The 21,264-nt window shown below is 37.2% G+C and overlaps 1 protein-coding gene across 1 annotated transcript in view; it reads right to left on the bottom strand.

The window, feature by feature from the left end:
• Rack1 (Receptor of activated protein kinase C 1) overlaps window positions 1–21,264 on the bottom strand; it is a 55,409-nt gene that overhangs the window by 14,323 nt on the left and 19,822 nt on the right. The window contains exons 4-5 of the mRNA XM_083141569.1: window positions 19,250–19,345; window positions 16,818–16,928 (exon numbers count right to left, since the gene is read on the bottom strand). Coding sequence (XP_082997695.1) covers window positions 16,818–16,928; window positions 19,250–19,345 — 207 coding nt within the window. The remainder of the gene's footprint in view (window positions 1–16,817; window positions 16,929–19,249; window positions 19,346–21,264) is intronic.

Genomic DNA, 21,264 nt, shown 5'->3' with positions numbered 1-21,264 from the left:
GGGCTTTGGCTATGCGGTTGGAAGTGGTGGGATGGTAGGGGAAGGCAAACCATTTGTATTGGTCGCTGGGGGTTGGTCGTGGCTGGGTTGCTTGTGGATGGGTTGATTGTGGTAGGTTAGGGTGTCTGACCTGTATTTCCGCCTTACTGCACCAAGTGGAAATTTGTGATTCAGTGTAGCCATGTTTCAGGGCTATTTCTGTGATGGTGGCTATCTCCTCTCGTAGATCCTCCTCTTTGCCACAGTAGGAGAAGGCTCTTCGATAAAAGTTTAGCCACACATTGGCTTTTTGCTTAGGGGGATGGCTAGAGAGAGCATGTATGTACTGGTTGCCTGCATCCGGTTTTCTATAGACGGTGGTTGTGAATTTGTTAAGTGCACGGCTGATGGTGATGTCCAGGAAGTTGATTTTACCAAGTTTTTCATGCTCTACGGTGAAGTTGAGCCTGGGGTGGATGTTATTTAGTTTGTTCACTAGGAGGTTGAGTTCTTCTGCCTTTTTGTATACAACTATTGTGTCGTCTGCGTACCTTCCATATCGGATGTGTTGTAGTTCTGGAGTGTGGAGTATCTCTTTTTCAGCCAGGTGCATGACTATGTTGGCTAAAGGAGCTGATAGCGGGTTGCCCATCGGAAGGCCCTAGGATTGGTTGTAGAATTTATCTTCAAACTGAAAGTAATTGTGTTTTAGACAAACTTCCAATAGCCTGGTTATCTCTTGTACCTCTAGGGCCGGGATTCTGTTAGTTGTCAGCCATCTTTCCACCGAACGCAGTGCTAGGTCTATGGGGATTGAACTGTACATATCTACTATATCAATGCTGGCTAATTTTGCACTGTCAGCTTGCACTATTGAAGTTACCAGATTTTTAGCATCGGCACTGTTGCGGAACACGTATGTAAGCTTGTGGTTGAAATGAGATATTTTGTTTTTTAGCCAGTTTGTTAGGTGAACTGTGGGGTAATTGAAGCCAGCTATTATAAGTCGCATGGGGATTCCAGGTTTATGAGTTTTAGGAATGCCATAGGCAATGGCAGGTGAAGGGTGGGGATTGAGGAGGAATTTGTGGTCTTGTTCACTAAGTATGGCACTAGATTTCACTGCATTTTTCACAATTCTATTGTACCTGTCTGTGGGGTCTTTTTTGATGACACTGTACGAGTCACTGTTTAGTTTGTCTATCACTTTCGTGGAGTAATCACCTTTGTGCATGATTACGAACTGGTTTGTTTTGCCCACACGCTCATAGACACCAAAATCAAGGAAACGCACGCCATAATGCACTTCCCGCACGAACTAAACATCGATAGCGGGCAAGCGCACCATACTTGGATTCCACTACTGCAGCAGTTATCGCCCGGAAATAGCAGACGACGCACCAAGACGCACAGCACACCTAGCAGCGCACCTAACGGCAGCCAGAGAACTACGAACAAAAGACACACGCCAAGCAACAGCGCAGCAAGTTCCAACGAGGATGGTGGCAGTGCCCACTGAAATTAATCGAAAAAGAAGAAAAAACAGCTTCGCGGATAAAAGTGAGTACTAATTTCTCCGTATTTATTTAGAACATAGTAAACTGATTGAGAACAATGGGATTTGGAATAATAGAACTTTTTCATGTCTATCGAGAAAAATTCACAAACAATTCCAGGAGCCAATAGATAATACATGCATAATTCCAGGAATTCGAAGTAAGTAAGTACTCTGCTCTGCACAAGTATTTGTCTTCGTAACAAGTTTCCAGTCATTGATAAGGAATTACAAGACTGACTTACTATTGGCTGGAGATACTCAGGATCTTGAGCTTAAAGTTATCAACATAAACTTCAGAGACTCTAGTCAGTCATCACTGTCTCTCCTTTAAATTCAAAGAGAACATAGTAAACTGATTGAGAACAATGGGATTTGTATTAATAGAACTTTTTCATGTCTATCGAGAAAAATTCACAAACAATTCCAGGAGCCAATAGATAATACATGCATGATTCCAGGAATTCGAAGTGAGTAAGTACTCTGCTCTGCACAAGTATTTGTCTTCGTAACAAGTTTCCAGTCATTGATAAGGAATTACAAGACTGACTTACTATTGGTTGGAGATACTCAGGATCTTGAGCTTAAAGTTATCAACATAAACTTCAGAGACTCTAGTCAGTCATCACTGTCTCTCCTTTAAATTCAAAGAGAACATAGTAAACTGATTGAGAACAATGGGATTTGTATTAATAGAACTTTTTCATGTCTATCGAGAAAAATTCACAAACAATTCCAGGAGCCAATAGATAATACATGCATGATTCCAGGAATTCGAAGTGAGTAAGTACTCTGCTCTGCACAAGTATTTGTCTTCGTAACAAGTTTCCAGTCATTGATAAGGAATTACAAGACTGACTTACTATTGGTTGGAGATACTCAGGATCTTGAGCTTAAAGTTATCAACATAAACTTCAGAGACTCTAGTCAGTCATCACTGTCTCTCCTTTAAATTCAAAGAGAACATAGTAAACTGATTGAGAACAATGGGATTTGTATTAATAGAACTTTTTCATGTCTATCGAGAAAAATTCACAAACAATTCCAGGAGCCAATAGATAATACATGCATGATTCCAGGAATTCGAAGTGAGTAAGTACTCTGCTCTGCACAAGTATTTGTCTTCGTAACAAGTTTCCAGTCATTGATAAGGAATTACAAGACTGACTTACTATTGGTTGGAGATACTCAGGATCTTGAGCTTAAAGTTATCAACATAAACTTCAGAGACTCTAGTCAGTCATCACTGTCTCTCCTTTAAATTCAAAGAGAACATAGTAAACTGATTGAGATCAATGGGATTTGTATTAATAGAACTTTTTCATGTCGATCGAGAAAAATTCAAAAACAATTCCAGGAGCCAATAGATAATACATGCATGATTCCAGGAATTCGAAGTGAGTAAGTACTCTGCTCTGCACAAATATTTGTCTTCGTAACAAGTTTCCAGTCAAAGATAAGGAATTACAAGACGCCTTCACTTACTACACGCTGGAGATACTCAGGATCTTGAGCTTAAAGTTGTCAACATAAACATCAGAGACTCATCCTAAGTCATCACTGTACCTCCTTCAAATTCAATCAAAGAACAACAATGTAAACTGATTGAGAACAATGTGATTTGGATTAAAAGTTTCTCATGTCTATAGAGAAAAATTCATGCAATTCCAAGAGTTGATAGATAATTCATGCATAATTCCAAGAATTAGGGGTGAGTAGCTGTTGTACACAAGTATTTTTATTCGTAACAAGTTTCCAGTCATTGATAAGGAATTACAAGACTGACCTACTATTGGCTGGAGATACTCAGGATCTTGAGCTTAAAGTTATCAACATAAACTTCAGAGACTCTAGTCAGTCATCACTGTCTCTCCTTTAAATTCAAAGAGAACATAGTAAACTGATTGAGAACAATGGGATTTGTATTAATAGAACTTTTTCATGTCGATCGAGAAAAATTCACAAACAATTCCAGGAGCCAATAGATAATACATGCATAATTCCAGGAATTCGAAGTGAGTAAGTACTCTGCTCTGCACAAATATTTGTCTTCGTAACAAGTTTCCAGTCAAAGATAAGGAATTACAAGACGCCTTCACTTACTACACGCTGGAGATACTCAGGATCTTGAGCTTAAAGTTGTCAACATAAACATCAGAGACTCATCCTAAGTCATCACTGTACCTCCTTCAAATTCAAACAAAGAACAACAAAGTAAACTGATTGGGAACAATGTGATTTGGATTAAAAATTTCTCATCACGCACAATTCCAAGAGTTGATAGATAATGTTCTGGGCAGAGCGGTAACGAAGGGTTAAGAATATTCAGAGCATAAGACTCCCAGGGTTCATTCTTCTCCGCTGCCACTCCAACCAGGCACTGGGAAAGGGTAGCTGCCATTTACTATTACTATTCTTGGTAATAAGAATGAAAATAAATAGCTGTGAATTTATACTATAATCTATTCTAGAATAAAATAAACAAAATCAATAGGTACAACTCTCCCACCCATTTGTTCACAAGAAAAATAAAACACCATTGGCCAAAGAAAAAAAAATGAAATAGCTATTTGAATTTTTGAGTTTAGTTCAGTTCGTGCACGTTCCAGATTCAACTAGATAAATTGGAGGTCCACACGCTTAGCTTCACATTTCCTCTGTTCGTGAGGGTCTAGGGGACGCAGGGCGATAGTAAGAAGTGCCACTGCCACTACTGCAGTCGGGCTTCACTTACTTGTCTGGATCAGCTATCCTAAAATTGTTCTGGTGGTATGAGGTAATCTCCCCTCGGCGTAGCACACTCAATGGAAGACGAGTCCTCCCATCCACTGTACTCTGTTTCATCCACTACACCACAAGACACAAAGGACAACTAAAGTTCTTCTCCTTCCCTCACTTAACACAATTTCACAATCCTCCTCTCGTCAGATCTAAGAACACACTCTCTTGGAAAATGCACGTTTTCTTCTACCAACAAACTGTCTTGAAAACAAAAGAACGAAAAAGCCAATCAGTCCGTCCGTTCTATCGCCCTTTGGCTCCTCTGTCCTCCCTTGGACCAATGGTCACCCGTCTTCATGGTTCTATTTAACATTTTGCACAAAGAGGAGAAAAAGAAAATAAAAGTCACTTCTTGGAGACCCCTCTTTTCACAACACACACAACTGCCAACTTGTGTCCTTACTTACCCCTAACTTAGTTCCTGTACAAAATCTATGTTGAAGCTATTGCACTCTATTATTCCATGTATAATAACTCATCACGCCTATGCAATGGATAGAGGATCCGATTATTAATTATTTGAACAAAATTATGACAATGTAAAGTTTAGTTGATTATATAGGAGTTTGGTTATACTGGATCCTGGGGTGTCCTTGGAATGCAGGGGTTGGGGTAGCCGTACAGCCTCTCTGTCTTCTGGGTCGACAAAGAAAAAGACAAGAAACGGTCGACTAAGAAAAACGAAGAGAAAAAAAAATGATGGGCTTGCCAACGAGGAAAGAAAATATGAAAAATTAATAGAATAATACTACTAATAAGAAGAAAATAAAGGTGCGCAGTACAATAATTCATGCATAATTCCAAGAATTAGGGGTGAGTAGCTGTTGTACACAAGTATTTTTATTCGTAACAAGTTTTCAGTCATTGGTAAGGAATTACAAGACTCTGATTTACTTTTGGCTGGCGATACTCAGGATCTTGAGCTTAAAGTTATCAACATAAACTTCAGAGACTCTAGTCAGTCATCACTGTACCTCCTTCAAATTCAAACAAAGAACAACAAAGTAAACTGATTTAGAACAATGGGATTTGGATTAAAAGTTTTTCATGTCTATAGAGAAAAATTCTTGCACAATTCCAAGAGATGATAGATAATTCATGCATAATTCCAAGAATTAGGGGTGAGTAGTTGTTGTACACAAGTATTTTTATTCGTAACAAGTTTTCAGTCATTGGTAAGGAATTACAAGACTCCTTGATTTACTATTGGCTGGAGATACTCAGGATCTTGAGCTTAAAGTTATCAACATAAACTTCAGAGACTCTAGTCAGTCATCACTATATCTCCTTCAAATTCAAACAAAGACCAACATACTAAACTGATTGAGAACAATGTGATTTGGATTAAAAGTTTCTTATCACGCACAATTCCAAGAGTTGATAGATAATTCATGCATAATTCCAAGAATTAGGGGTGAGTAGTTGTTGTACACAAGTATTTTTATTCGTAACAAGTTTTCAATCATTGGTAAGGAATTACAAGACTCCTTGATTTACTATTGGCTGGAGATACTCAGGATCTTGAGCTTAAAGTTATCAACATAAACTTCAGAGACTCTAGTCAGTCATCACTGTCTCTCCTTTAAATTCAAAGAGAACATAGTAAACTGATTGAGAACAAGGGGATTTGGAATAATAGAACTTTTTCATGTCTATCGAGAAAAGTTCACAAACAATTCCAGGAGCCAATAGATAATACATGCATAATTCCAGGAATTCGAAGTGAGCAAGTACTCTGCTCTGCACATGTATTTGTCTTCGTAACAAGTTTCCAGTCAAAGATAAGGAATTACAAGACGCCTTCACTTACTACACGCTGGAGATACTCAGGATCTTGAGCTTAAAGTTGTCAACATAAACGTCAGAGACTCATCCTCAGTCATCACTGTACCTCCTTCAAATTCAAACAAAGAACAACAATGTAAACTGATTGAGAACAATGATTTGAATTAAAAGTTTTTCATGTCTATAGTGAAAAATTCATGCACAATTCCAAGAGTTGATAGATAATTCATGCATAATTCCAAGAATTAGGGGTGAGTAGCTGTTGTACACAAGTATTTTTATTTGTAACGAGTTTTCAGTCATTGATAAGGAATTACAAGACTGACCTACTATTGGCTGGAGATACTCAGGATCTTGAGCTTAAAGTTATCAACATATACTTCAGAGACTCTAGTCAGTCATCACTGTAGCTCCCTCAAATTCAAACAAAGAACAACAAAGTAAACTGATTGAGAACAATGTGATTTGGATTAAAAGTTTCTCATCACGCACAATTCCAAGAGTTGATAGATAATTCATGCATAATTCCCAGAATTAGGGGTGAGTAGCTGTTGTACACAAGTATTTTTATTCGTAACAAGTTTTCAGTCATTGATAAGGAATTACTAGACTGACCTACCTACTATTGGCTGGAGATAGTCAGGATCTTGAGCTTAAAGTGATCAACATAAACTTCAGAGACTCTAGTCAGTCATCACTGTACCTCTTTTAAATTCAGAGAACAACAAACTAAACAGATTGAGAAGAATGGGATTTGGATTAATAGAACTTTTTCATGTCTATCGAGAAAAATTCACAAACAATTCCAGGAGCCAATAGATAATACATACGCTGAATGTGCATAAATTATATATCATCTGAATCTGTGATTCATTCTGCGTACAATGGTATATCTTTCATATCTCTAGGACAAATAGTCTCTGAGCTAAGTCATTTCAACGTACCGCTGCATTTTGAAGTTTGAATCAGTGGCATGCCAACCATTCCTTTTGAGGGTACAACTCACGTTACATTGGTCATATGATGATAATGCAAATATTTTTGTGTTCCTTACATGTCAGCGATCATTTCCATGTGCATGTCGACACTGTCATGAACTTTTCTCTATGGGGAGAGGGGGGGGACCTGATTTTTTCCCCGAAATTTTGGAATTTTGCAAGTTAGCCCTCCCCCCGCCACATATATGCCGAATTTGCATAAATTTCATACAGTCTGAATCTCTGGTTCATTCCGCGTACAACAGTATATCACTCATCTCTCTAGGGTAATTAGCCTCCGATATACACTCATTTAATTGAAACTGTGCATTTTGCCCAAAATCAGCTCTGGACATGTGAAAATGGCTTTGGGACTCAAAAGGTTAAACCTTGCATTACATTAACACACACATTTCAAAAGCATCAGCTTTCCTGCTGGTCCCTGTATTACTTGCCACATATTGCCTAATGGTAAAGTATTCTTTTTTACATAAAATCGTAATTATAGTAAAATTTAGGAATACATGTATTAATACTAATATGTCACATGTGTGGTAGTGGTGACATTTCCTCCCATGTGTGTGTTGTACTTGAGTTTACAAAATGATTTATTTTCTTTCATACTTCCATCCATCAAAGCATTTTTTATTTTTTTTGGTAACATTTAATTTCCATGCACAGTAATGTTTTGCAGTTTCATTTTCTGGAGTTCAGAGAGAGCGTTGACTCACAGTGAAGTTCCAGAGTTTTAGATTTTCCCGCATTTTACAGCCTTATATTTATGGTGGATAAAAGATCAAGATTTACTTCAGCATCGAAAGCGGTATTATAAAATGCCATTTCTGTGTTAAAAAGGTGAATTAAATCCCTGAATTTGATTTAAAGACTATACTCATTACACAAAATAACCATTTTCCTTCTAACAGCACATTTATGTTGATACCTTCTTTTAGTCGTCAAAGGACATGATTTAACTAAAACACAAAAAAGAAAATGATGGCATGAAGACTCACAGCATTAACTTGATGCCTCTAAGGGTACGGGTAATATACATGGGCGTACCCAAAAGAAACCGAACTAATTTTGTGGTGGGCAGAGCTTTTGTAGTACCACGTTTTGCCGCTAGGAGCACAGAGTGAACCTGCCTGAGTCCGTAAGCAGAGTGCCGTCGCTGAAGCAGGTCAGGACACGTTTCGGCGGAGCTTAGAGTGACAGCTGTTTTGTGTGATCGTCGTTTTTGCAATGGCTGATTTTTGGGAACAGCATGCGGCGGTGAAATTCTGCATTTTGCTCGGAAAGAGTGGAACAGAAACTCCTAAAATGTTAAAAACGGCGTACAAGGACGATGCTATGGGGAAAACTCAAGTGTGAGTGGTTTTCCCGTTTCAAAAATGGTGAAATGTCAATTGAAGACAAACCTCGTTCTGGTCGTCCTCCCACAGCTCGAACACATTACAATGTTGAAAAAATTCGTGAAATTATCAACCAAGATCGACGACGGACCATTGAACAAATTGTGGAGCTGTCGGGAATGACAGTTCAGTGCAGCGAAATTTTGAAACTATTGCGCAACAGCGTGCGGCCCAATTTGTGGCAGTCTGGTGACAATTCTTGACCAAAAATGGTATGATCCCTGTTCCTCACCCCCATACTCACCCGACCTTGCACCGTGAGACTTTTTTTTGTTTCCTAGAATGAAAGGAGACATGAAAGGAAAGTGTTTTGCTGATGCTGCCGAGGTGAAGAAAAAAACGACGGCGGCGCTGTCACGCATCACAAAAGATGACTTTAAAAAATGTTTTGAAAAATGGAATCAAAGATTGGACAAGTGTCTTAATTGCAAGTGGAGAGTACTTTGAAGGGGACTGAAGGTTTGTACTTAAATTGTGAATAAATAAGTTCACAAAAAAATTAGTTCGGTTTCTTTTGGGTACGCACACGTTTCCGTTCGTTCGTCTGTCAAATAAAATCAAAGTCGTTCGTTAGTCTGTCAAATAAAATCAAAGTCAAGTTTTCACAAAGAAAAAGTAGTATATTTTACTTCTTAGCAAAATAAAAATACTTATATGTGCAGTTCCATTGGAATTTCAAAGAAATAACAGCATCTTACAATTCAGCTTGACCAGTCTTAAAACTCAAACCCTGAACTAAAAACAAACACAGCTGTTACATTCTGTCAATATCTTGACATTATCAGTGATACGTCTAAATATTAAATACCACAAGAATCATGTACTAAATAACAGATTTAAGATTAATGACAAACATTTGTATGAGGAAGGCAATTACAAAAGAGCAATACACATTTGTACAAGAGGAAAGGACGTGTCAATGTAGCGTACAGAGTAAGGTTATTTCTGCACAAAGGAGTCCATTTTAGCTTCCCCAATATTTACAGCAGAATTAATCAATTTCCCATAATTTTCATACCTCGCAGGGTAATTCAGCCTTCAGATGATGTCCTGTCAGTAAATAAAGTTAATTTCATGACAAAATATGTAAGAAAAAGGCACCTCCCACCTTTCAAAAACATGAAAAATTAACAATATGTTATTTCATAGTTTTTTAGTCAAAAATGAAATATGCATACCTCTACGCATAATACATTCAGTCTTCAAGGTCCTAACGTAGGAAATGTTATAAAATTTTTTAAGATTTTACATTTTCCTGCATTAGTTATTTTCAGCTTGGTCCCCCTCAAAAACATAAAATCGAGGTTCCATTGTACCTGGTGTATCCCCCTGCCCCTTCATATCAACCACACCACACAAAAATTGCAACCACGAAGGTAGTAAATTCCAATAGAAAATTATTGTAGAAGCTCTCTACTTGAAAATAGTTCAAAACAGTATTTAAACTCTAATTTCTATAACTACTTTATGTAAATAAAACTTCATGGTCCAAACTGAAGTATAGTTTATCAAGAAGTTAATTTTTTCCTTATCTATTTTCCTTTTTCAAAAATCTACTTTCAGTCCACTACTACAAAAATGTTACTTCCGGAAGGGCAGTAAATTTCCATGACTTCAAGAGAAAAAAAAGAGAAAAAAAAAAAAACCTTCCATTAGCAGTGATCTCAACCAGTGCCACTAGTAAAATACTAGCATGCAATTATAAGCACTTATTTCATGACAAAATTTTATTCTTAGGAATGTAAAGTGACTTTTGCACCAAACCAAGTAAATCTCTATCTCTAAAAATTGATTGTTTAATATCTATTCTGTATTTAGTACAATAATGCAACTTCTATGTAATACCAAAAACAATGGGAGCACATATTGTTATTAGTAGGTTTCTAGTGAATGAATTATCTTTCCCAGCAAAGACTTATAGAGGTGGATATTTTATTTTGTAAAACAGATTTCTTGAACATCTGTGCCATATTTTTTTAGTAGATCAGTTCAAATTATAAATGTACGGCAGCATAATAAAAACATTTGTGACTTTCTATTCTTCAATCTCTTGTGCATTTTAAGTTCATTTAGAAATTACCAGGAAACCTATTTATATGTACACACACATTTATGTATGAAGCCGAAATCAGTTAATTTTGTATTAGCACTGCGCATCATGGCATGTACACTCAAAAAATTAAGTTTTTATTTTCCTTATTTGTGCATATATTTGATATATTTCAGTTATTTTTACAATTTCCATATTTCAGAATATTTCTCAACATATACTTCATATTCATGCAATAACTACATGTCCCCATGTGACCCAAAAAGTCTTGTGAATTTCTTGTGAATAACTGACAAAGTCCAAAGTGACATTTAACAAATGAAAGTTTACAAACATTTCTATACCCTCCAATTGTGTTAATTAATTTTTCTGTTATTCGAACTTCTCCCTACTAGTTGCATGCCCGACAGCAGCGCCAAAAGCAACTTCTTTCCTGGCACTCGAACGAAATTTAACTTCTCCAAGACTGTTACGGTAATAGTTATGAGGGGAGTGTGCAAACAACATGTACACATTTGTTATTTGCTAATTTCTAATCAACACACTTAGTTATTATCATATTAGTAATACAGCATGTTCCGTTCAAACCTCCCACATTTCAATTCATCCTTGCTAAGAGGTTATGAAACATAATGGAATGCGAGTGGTACTAGACGAAAGAGAAACTAAGAATTTCATTGCATGACCTCTAAGTTCACCATTCTTTCACTATGCAGCTCCACAATCGCATATAGCACAATGGTGATTCCGCAGCAGCGTGCACAATCTGTATTCTGGTATACAGAGAACAAATCAATCATTACAGTGCAAAGAAATTACCGGAGAGAATATGGAGGTGAAGCACCTATTGGGAAAACCATTAAGGCATGGTGTGCGAAGTTTTTGGCGACTGGAAGTGTTAATACAGGCTAACAAACAATCCGGAGGTGCTTCTGTGAAATCCCGCTCAAATTTCGTGCACCTTTTCCGAAACACAGACGAGAACCTCTGGATTAACACTTCCAGTCGCCAAAAACTTCGCACACCATGCTTCACCTCCATATTCTCTCCGGTAATTTCTTTGCACTGTAATGATTGATTTGGTCTTTGTATACCAGAATACAGATAGTACATGCTGCTGCGGAGTGAAAGAATGTCACAAGTCGCCTCCGCTAACTTTGGTCCTCTGTTAAACTCAGGCAGAAGAATATGTCAGAAGTGTTAGTCTTTTTCCACTTCACACTTATTATTCTTTAGTCCACAAACAACACTGTCTTCCTTCAAACCTGCAAAATTCAATGCGTATTCACAAGCACAATAGCACTCCAACTGATGAACATGAAACTATAAACTCCCAACACTGCAGTGTTGCCATACCAAACACTAAGAACTTGTGCATCAACCCAATATTTCATGCTCCTAACTACATTCTCTATTCACTTACAAAAATAATCTGTGGTTTACAAATTGATGAATGAAAACATTTATTTTCTAGAATTAACTTTCTTTTATCAAAATGATATACAGTGCTCCTTTTACTTCAAAATTGTATAATTTGAAGTGTTGGATAATTCGAACAGAAGATTATTCCTTCCCCTTGAAATTCCTTTTAAAAAACAATGTTACAAATCCATATGTAATTCAAATTTGGGATCCTGTAACTTGGATAATTTTGAGAGACAGCCAGAGGGAAGAGAAAGTTTGTTTGCTGGTATGCAGCCTCCACACTCTCTTCAATAACGTGGGGTTTCGCACCACTGTGTGTGCAGATGTTCATCCTTGAAATGCATCCACCAAACTAGTCAATGATTTGTGCAACGCGTATACTAGCTTAACATTAGAGGAAAAAGTACAAGTTCTAAGAGAAGTGAAAGAGTTAGTGATGACTTGTCTAATGCAGTGAATGAAATTGAAGATTCTGTTATCTCTAAAAATAAGCAAAAACAAAAGCACACATAGAATCATGAACTTCTTTAAGTGAGAACAGGTAGTTAATGTTTTAACACGTGTACATGATTTTGTGCGTTAAAACAGTGTGTACTTAATTAATATTGTTTTTATGGTAAAGGCCACTGCATGTTCATTATTTTTGCTTATACTGTAGTAGAGTAGTTTCATTTTATTTTCTTTAATATTCAAATTTTGGATAATTCAAAATTTTTTGTCCCCTTGCAGTTTGAACTAAAAAAGTGCACTGTATGTGGGGGTACCCAAAAGAAACAAGAATTTTGTAAGAAAAAATTGTTTATCCCCTTCCAAGTACTGTTCATTTGATGCAATTCAACCACCTAAACATGTTTTCCACTTTTCGAAGCAGTCCTGAAACTCTTGCAAAGAGATGCCTTTTAATGCCTCCATCGTTTTTTTCTTCACCTCTTCCACCTTTGCAAAAAACTTTCTTCTTTGAGGACTTTTTTCATTCAGAGGAATAAAAAGCCGCTCGGAGCAAGATCGGGTGAATATGGTGGGTGGATAACCTGGGTCATGCAGTTTCTGGTTAAAATTTTTGTCACACTCGAGGCTTTATGCGCTGGCATGTTGTCATGATGAAGCCACCCCTTGGGGCATTTTCATTTCATCACGTCAAGCAAACGTTTCAGAACTTGTATGCAAAACGCCCGGTTAACAGGAAGGAATTCTGCATGAACAATGCAGTTTGTAGCAGAATAAGCAATCAGCATCGTCTTGACATATTGCCCTGAGCGAGATTGCTCTGCAAGTGACAATTCACTATTCTTCCAAGAGGAAAAACCCCCCTTAAACTTGTGTCTTGCCCAGAGCAGCTTCCGTGTAGGAAGATGTTTCAAGCATTACAACTGTTCCCCCTGGCATATTCCCCAAAATAAAACAGGATTTCACAAACGCATGTTGTTCAAACTTTTCAGCCATCACAAAAATCACCACCTAGCATATGCTATATAAGTTTAGATTTTCCAAGGAAGGAAAATTTGTTGTCAATTCAGCCTATGTGTATCTGCCCAAATACGCCAAACTTCAGAATTTTCGATGTATATTTTTACACCACCAAATATTAGGGATGTGTAAATTCTAATGTAGTGACAATGCACAGAGGTACGCAGAAAATAGTTCTCGTCAATTTCAGAGACTCTAGTCAGTCATCACTGCAGCATCTCATGCTCATAACTACATTGTCTACACTTTCAAAAATTAGTGATTTAGAAATTGACAAATTAATAAACCTGTATTTTCCAGGGTCAAGTTTCTTGCACCAAACTGATATGTAGGTATATGTTTCTTCCCAATTTACAGAGATACTCAGATCTTATTTCAGATTACAGTTCTCATCATTATTTTCAGAGACTCCTGCGTGTCATCATTGTTATCTCATGAATAGGGAACAGATTTCTAGGTCCATAACTATTTCTTTTGCTAGATCATACACACATGCTATTTAGAGATCTTTGCATTTCATGTACACAGCACCCCTCTACTGAAATTCTATGGGATTTCATGTGAAGCAAACGTTTCAGAACTTGTCTGGTTAACAGGAAGGAATGCTGTATGAACAATGCAGTTTGCAGCAGAATAAGCAATCAGCATCGTCTTGACATGTTGCCCTGAGCGAGATTGCTCTGCAAGTGACAATTCACTATTTTTCCAAGAGGAAAAAACTCAAACTTGTGTCTTGCCCAGAGCAGCTTCCTTGTATGAAGAGGTTTCAAGCATTACAACTTTTCCCCCTGGCATATTCCCTAACAAAACAGAATTTTACAAACGCACGTTGTACAAACTTTTTAGCCATCACAAAAATCACCACCTAGCATATGCTATAAGTTTACATTTTCCAAGGAAGGAAAATTCGTTGTCAATTCAGCCTAAGTGTATCTCAGTGGCGTATACTGGGTTAAGAACCTGGGCTATCGCACCATATCATAGTGTTCGAATGGACAAAAAATTGCTGGTGGGGGTGTTTTTTTTTGTTTTTAACTCATTTGGGGTGGCAGGTTGAAGTGATGAGACTGATTAAAAATATATACCTCATAAATAAAACATGGAAATTTACACTGTCAGCAAGGAAAGGATTTCAAGAATTTCTTTCTTATTTGCATAAATAATAGGCCCATATTGTGAAATATTATGTAGGCCTATATACGAGAATAAAAATAAAATTTCAACCTATCTATTTTCACGATTTTATGTTCAGGTACTCCTTGTTGGCACAGTGGTAACATCATTGCCTTGAAACTAAGGGGTTCCGGGTTCGATACATGGTGGTTTAGATACAACTTTAACTGTCGGTCCGATCCCCATTAGCTTGTCTGTTCATAAAGTGGACATACAAGAAAAATTCACAACGATATGGAGCTTATAGTCATTCGTAAGCCGAATAGACAGCTTGTTAATTATGTCCCTCATTTCAGCTCACTACACAACACAGCACAGCACATATCATTCACAAAAATACAATCTGGGAAAAATTTGTTTGCAACATTGACCCAGACTGTTGAGGAAGTTCAGAGGGTTTTCCCCCCACCATATGCTCCCCTGTTCTCTCTCCTGTAACAGTTTGGCTCCACAATTCCCCAATCCTGGGGAAATTGCATGCTGGGAAAAATTGGTTTGCAACATTGATCAGGGTCCTGTTAAGCTTGACCACGGTGACCCTCGTGGAGTTGCCCGTTGGTGCTGGGCCAGACGTCTCGCGAATTCAAAGAAAGCGGGCAAATGTTTCCACCTCCTCTAATAAATCAGGTTCTTCATCTTATTGAAATGAACAATTTCATGCACATTTTCTGATAGATATTTTTTTGTGTATTTTATTCACCGAGTCTGGGCTTCGCAGACAGCCTAGATAGCCCCGAATATACACCTCTGGTGTATATGCTCAAATACGCCAAACTTCAGAATTTTCGATGCATATTTTTACACCACCAAATATTAGGGATGTGTAAATTCTAATGTGGTGACAATGCACAGAGGTACTCAGGAAATATTCTCATCAATTTCAGAGACTCTAGTCAGTCATCACTGCATCATGTCATGCTCATAACTACTGTCTACACTTTCAAAAATTTTCTGTGATTTAGAAATTGACGATGAAGAAACTTGTATTTTCCAGGGTCAAGTTTCTTCCACAAAAATGATATGTAGGTATATATTTCCAGCCAATTTACCGAGATACTCAGATCTTTCAGATTACAGTTCTCATCATTAATTTCAGAGACTCCTGCGTGTCATCATTGTTATCTCATGAATAGGGAACAGATTTCTACGTCCATACCTATTTCTTTTGCTACATCATAGACGTAAGCTATTTCGAAATCTTTGCATTTCATGTACACAGCACCCCTCTACTGAAATTCTATGGGATCTAAAAAAGCCTAAATGAACTATAAATTCCTAAAATGCCTAAAAGCCCTATTTTGACTTTAAAAACTCCTTCTAAACCATTCGCTTAACTTTGAATTATTTTTATTAAGAACGATCCTTAATTTACACCCTTCCAGCTTGCATCACGAAATTGGAAAAATGTGGACCGAACTGACTGACTCCATTGTTAAATGCTGTACTTTCCAGACAATTAAAGGGACCATAGGTGTAGCATACCAAACAAAAATGTGATCTGTTTTGGGACGGAATCCTAGCTACAAAATCATTCAGTTGCTACAACAGGGCCGGCATTACTCTCGGCCTTAAACAGTGTAAGAGCGTGGGAAAATACTATTTCAAGTGCCTGCTGTGATGAGTAGGAACCCTGCAAGTGACTACACACATCACCCATTTCCCCCATTGACAACAGTTACGTGAAAGGGAAGGAAACTTCAAAAGCATATGGTGGCACAGTGCTTGCATTGGACAAATTGTAACAAACTAGCGAGAGAGAGAGCGAGAAAGAGAGAGAGAAAGAGAGAGCGAGAAAGAGAGAGCGAGAAAGAGAGAGAGAGAGCGAGAAAGAGAGAGCGAGAAAGAGAGAGAGAGAGAGAAAGAGAGCGAGAGAGAGAAAGAGAGCGAGAGAGAGAGAAAGAGAGCGAGAGAGAGAGAAAGAGAGCGAGAGAGAGAGAGAGAGAGAGCGAGAGAGAGAGAGAGAGATATAGATTACTTCGTGATAAAACTCATATTTCATCATTGGTGGTGTAGTTATTTGCAGAATGTTACAAATTGCAACATTTCGTCACATTTCACATTTTCGCATATCACGAATGGGCATCCTTGTTATACTCTTGACCGACGGCATGCTAGGAACATCAAAGGCAAACTAAATGGTTCGATCATTATGATAGACGTGGCAGAGAAATTTTAATATTTGAACTGATGAACAAATAATGGAGAATCCTTACCTTGCCACCTGATGCGCATAAGGACCCGTCTGGAGAAACAGTCACAGTGTTCAAATATCCTGTGTGGCCAATGTGGTTGATCTTTAGCCTGCAGTTGGTCAAGTTCCACACCTGAAAGGCAGATATGGGTGTAATACTAACAGAATAACACATGTTAAAAAAATAACAGTTGTCCGCATGCAACAAGACAGTCCCATAGCCAGCCAGGGATGGCTCAGCCCCCTCTGGCACTGCCGTCAGCCCCCTTGACATTAGGTAAAGCTATTTTGTATAATTTATTTTCAGTGGTAAACAGCACATATTATTTTGCTCAACTTTGGTGAAGGATAAATTCACGTAACATGAACAGCAGCTATTACATTCTTTATCTGTATTTTGTACCTTCGGCGCCCCTGTTGTGACCTCCCGTTTAGACAAAAATCTGTGACTTTGATGTCATCTGCGTCAAAGGTCAAGATATCCCGAGTTTTGGGAACGAACTGGAGTTGTTCGTTGCTTTGGCAAGGGGTGGCATGTAGGCTACCGTAGGCACTATGATTCTGCATTTTTTTCTTGTGTTATATAAATATCTGTATCAGAAGAAGTAGTATGGAATATGTAGTAAGGGATGATTTCAGTAGCAGTCAATTAACACCTCAAGCGAGGTTTTAAAAGATATAGAAAAATGTAGGTCTTGTGTGTTTCTAAACTTTATGTAATTTAATGCTCCCCCCCCCCCCCACACAGACACACACACAATTTACCTCCATTTAACACTGTTCAACTTTTAAAATATGGACTTGGTTTACAAAGCCCCTGATAACCGTCGCCACCCACACCAAAAGCCACACCACCACCTTCAACAACTGTTTTCATGTAGCCATAATACACCTATTACAACAGCAGACTGACTCCTCCACCTGCAGATGATGGGAAAGGGCCTACATTTCAGGAATGCATGCCCCCATATCCCCCCCGGAATCAACCCAGTCACCCAATAAGCATTCTCCAATCCCCCTACAATCCATTCCGCAGTAAACACTGGTGAAAGGATCTTTTCGCAAAAACAGTGTTGTATCACTTGTTTCTGGCACCACTGTGCTGACGGATGCCTCTACGCTTTGTACTCCATACTTTCTACCTACTGTGAAAATGAGGTGGACTCAAAATATCAAACTTTTCTTCAATCGTGCCAAAAATTATGATTTATATAGAACAACCAGTTGCACATAACACGCAAGTTAACTTTCAGAGCATACATAGTTCATTAAATCTTACACATTATATCTATATAATTATTCTACAATGTGTCCTCATCCAAAATATAAAAAAATGACCTAAAATAATTATTGCTCTTAAAATGAAAGCTTGATTTTTCATAAATTACAATGGAGTATGACAGTAGAAAACTTCTTACGTCATGTGCTGGCAAGATATTTGTTAAAAACACAGTTCTGCTAAAGTGTTTTTATCGTGCTGTTAGTGTGTTTTTCAGTGTCTTGAACAAATACAACAGTAGTTGAATAATTAGACAAAACCCTTTGTTTGGTGATTAAAACTACTAAACAAAAAGGGAAAAAAAGCACTAATTTTCTTTATTTTTACTTCAAGGCTTTACTGTGTGTCATTCACCTCCTTTCAGAGTAGGCCTTGCACGATACAGTAGTCTTGTCAGCATCTGCAAATACAGTTGTGTTTCGCATACATCACAATGTTTTTATATTGTGATTAAAACCCAAGAATGAAGCAATTATAGTCACCAGCAAGGGAACCTCAAAGTAGGCTTCACACATTGCATTTTAAGTGCTGGAGGAAAAATAATTGTACCCAATTATTTATATTTAATACATTGTCAAAACTTTCAGTTAAAAATAATATTGTGAATTTCCATTGACCGTACAAACTTGCTAAAAATATCATGTTAGGAAATGTTAATAAAGTTATGTTAGCAAATGCATTTAAAATTCACGAAAAAGAAGAAAAATAAACCTCAAAAATGAAGAAAAATGCAATAGACAGCAAATAGTAATGAAAAATGGCCTGAAGGCCAAAAAAGGTCGAAAAATGAAAAAATTAAAAAACAACAAAAAAAACAATGTTTTCTGGTTCTATTTTATGGGAAACTCACTGATATCAGATTTAGCACTGTCTTCAAGGCTCAGAAAAAAATATTTTTCATAAACTTCCTGAGCCCTAAATAATAATAGTGAGGCCAAAATACAAGAGTAGAGTTCAACATTTATGAAGTTTTGTTAAAAACAATAAAAAACACAACCAGCATGATAAAAAATGCTAAGGAGTTCTTCCAATTGTTTTTATCAAATATGTTGCCGACTTGTGACGTAAGATTTTTTTTTACTGTCATATTTATGCCTCAGGTTTCAGTATTAATATTGCCATACAATTTCCAAGCTGTACACTTATGGAAAAAGACAGTTTTAACATTAACTTACCTTAACAACCTTATCCCACCCACACGATACAATTATTGGATTCTGGTGATTTGGAGAGAATCTCACGCAGGACACCCAATCAGTGTGGCCATCATCCTATTGAAAATTAGAAAATATTTAACTTATGAGCAAGCTTACAATGATATTTGAACTGAATGTGATAACGAATACAGAACAAAATGACTGGGCTGTAGTGACAAGTTGAAAATTTTCAGTGACAGTCCAATATGCAATTTTAACAAATACTACTTATTAAATGGAAAAGTGCCACAAGTAACATGAACTAAATTATATGTAATGCACTTAAAACAAAAATTGTAAATAGCCAAATACAACAGGGTAGCTACTCTGGGAACATGTTAAATTCAAGTATAACTCCCAGTTTTCAAGGCAAGATTTAGAAAAATTCAAGACTACAAGCAGATGTTTTCTCGATTTCAACTTTACGTTAACGTCGCCAACTACATACACAAATATATTAACAATACAAAGGGTCGGTTTGATTCCAACGTATCAAAAAATTCTGATTAAATTAAATAGTACATAATGTTTAAAATATTTAATTCAAACTGCGGAGTTTCGAATACTCCTAATAAATCTACAAACACAAGTCAGAAATGTTTCGATATATACTAATCTAGGAAAAAATGTTCATTGTATAAAAATATCTAACAAATTTACCTAATTAATTTCATGATATCTTATCTTAAAATAATGTTCCATCTATTAGAAATGGATTGAGAGAACTCTGATGAAAGTTGCAATTTTTCAGTCTACAGAGAAAAATTGACGCATTATTCCCAAAAAACAATAATTGATGCATATTCCCAGCGAGTAGTAATACTTGGAACTCTCAGTGTGGTTAGGTTGCTTGCCTAAGTTATAAAATTAACACACATTTCAAATTCACACAAATCTTGTGTAAAAAGTAGAAAATAAGCAGACTGAATATATTGAAACATTTTGCGGCACCCCTGTAAGCCAGCCGCGGCACCCCAGCACCCACTTTTAGAACCACTGTATTAGCCAATATCGATTAAATGCAAATTAATCTGTCTAATATCCTTATTAAGAGATGCCTATATGTATAATTTCTCTTTTCTACTTATTCACCAGTACCGTCATAAACCTACTGATGATTAATAAAAGTAATGCAAATTATTTTTTAATCTACCATTTACAGCATTGTCACCATATACCACCGACTCCACTGTGACGTGCTTTCATCATCCTTTTAAATTATTTACAATTCTATAAGAGTGCGCAAGTAATATGAAAACCCATACTGGCATAATATTAAAAGTGGAACTACATCTTGAATAAACTTTCTTTAAAATAAAATTCATCACGGAAAATGCAAGTTTTCTGTGTAGACCTGGGCTTTCCAAACTTTGTTGTTACACAGCACGCTCAGATTTTCCCGTGGCGCACAAGTCAGAATGTAGGCCTAATTAACACTTGCAATGCTCAGTTAGTGTGCTTGCCTTAAGTAAAACATTAAACATATATTTCAAATTCAGAAACATTTTATGTGTAAATAATACTAAATAAGCACATTTGGAACAATGTCATCATTTCAGTGAAAATATTGAAACAATTTGCGGTGCCTCTGTAAGCTAGCCACGGTGCCCTAGGGACCACTGATGTAGACTATTAAATAGAACTATAATATTAGCAAAATTGCTGCAGTCTAATTTGACCAGGAATTCTCTCTCAATATAAACAAACTTTTCCACACCATGGACGGGCAGTGTGTGTCATGCTTTTGTTTCTGGCTACAGGATGCATACAGGTTTCCATCTCCTGGGGTAAGCGTAACAACCTTTCTCCAGAGATTTTGGTCAGTGTGGGAAATGGCAACCAATCATCATTAGGAAATTGGGGGACTGCGAATGAATAGTGTAACCTGGTCATGAAAACCAAAACAACTGGGGGTTTGCCGTGCTGACCATACATCACCCCATATCCCACCTTGGCCAATGACCAGAAAATCTACATTTTAAAAATGCATTAGT

This window comes from Lepisma saccharinum, chromosome 20 (genome assembly GCF_977018435.1).
Source record: "Lepisma saccharinum chromosome 20, izLepSacc3.1, whole genome shotgun sequence".
In the NCBI taxonomy this organism is placed as follows: Eukaryota; Metazoa; Arthropoda; class Insecta; order Zygentoma; family Lepismatidae; genus Lepisma; species Lepisma saccharinum.
This window is presented reverse-complemented; position numbering and strand designations above follow the sequence as displayed.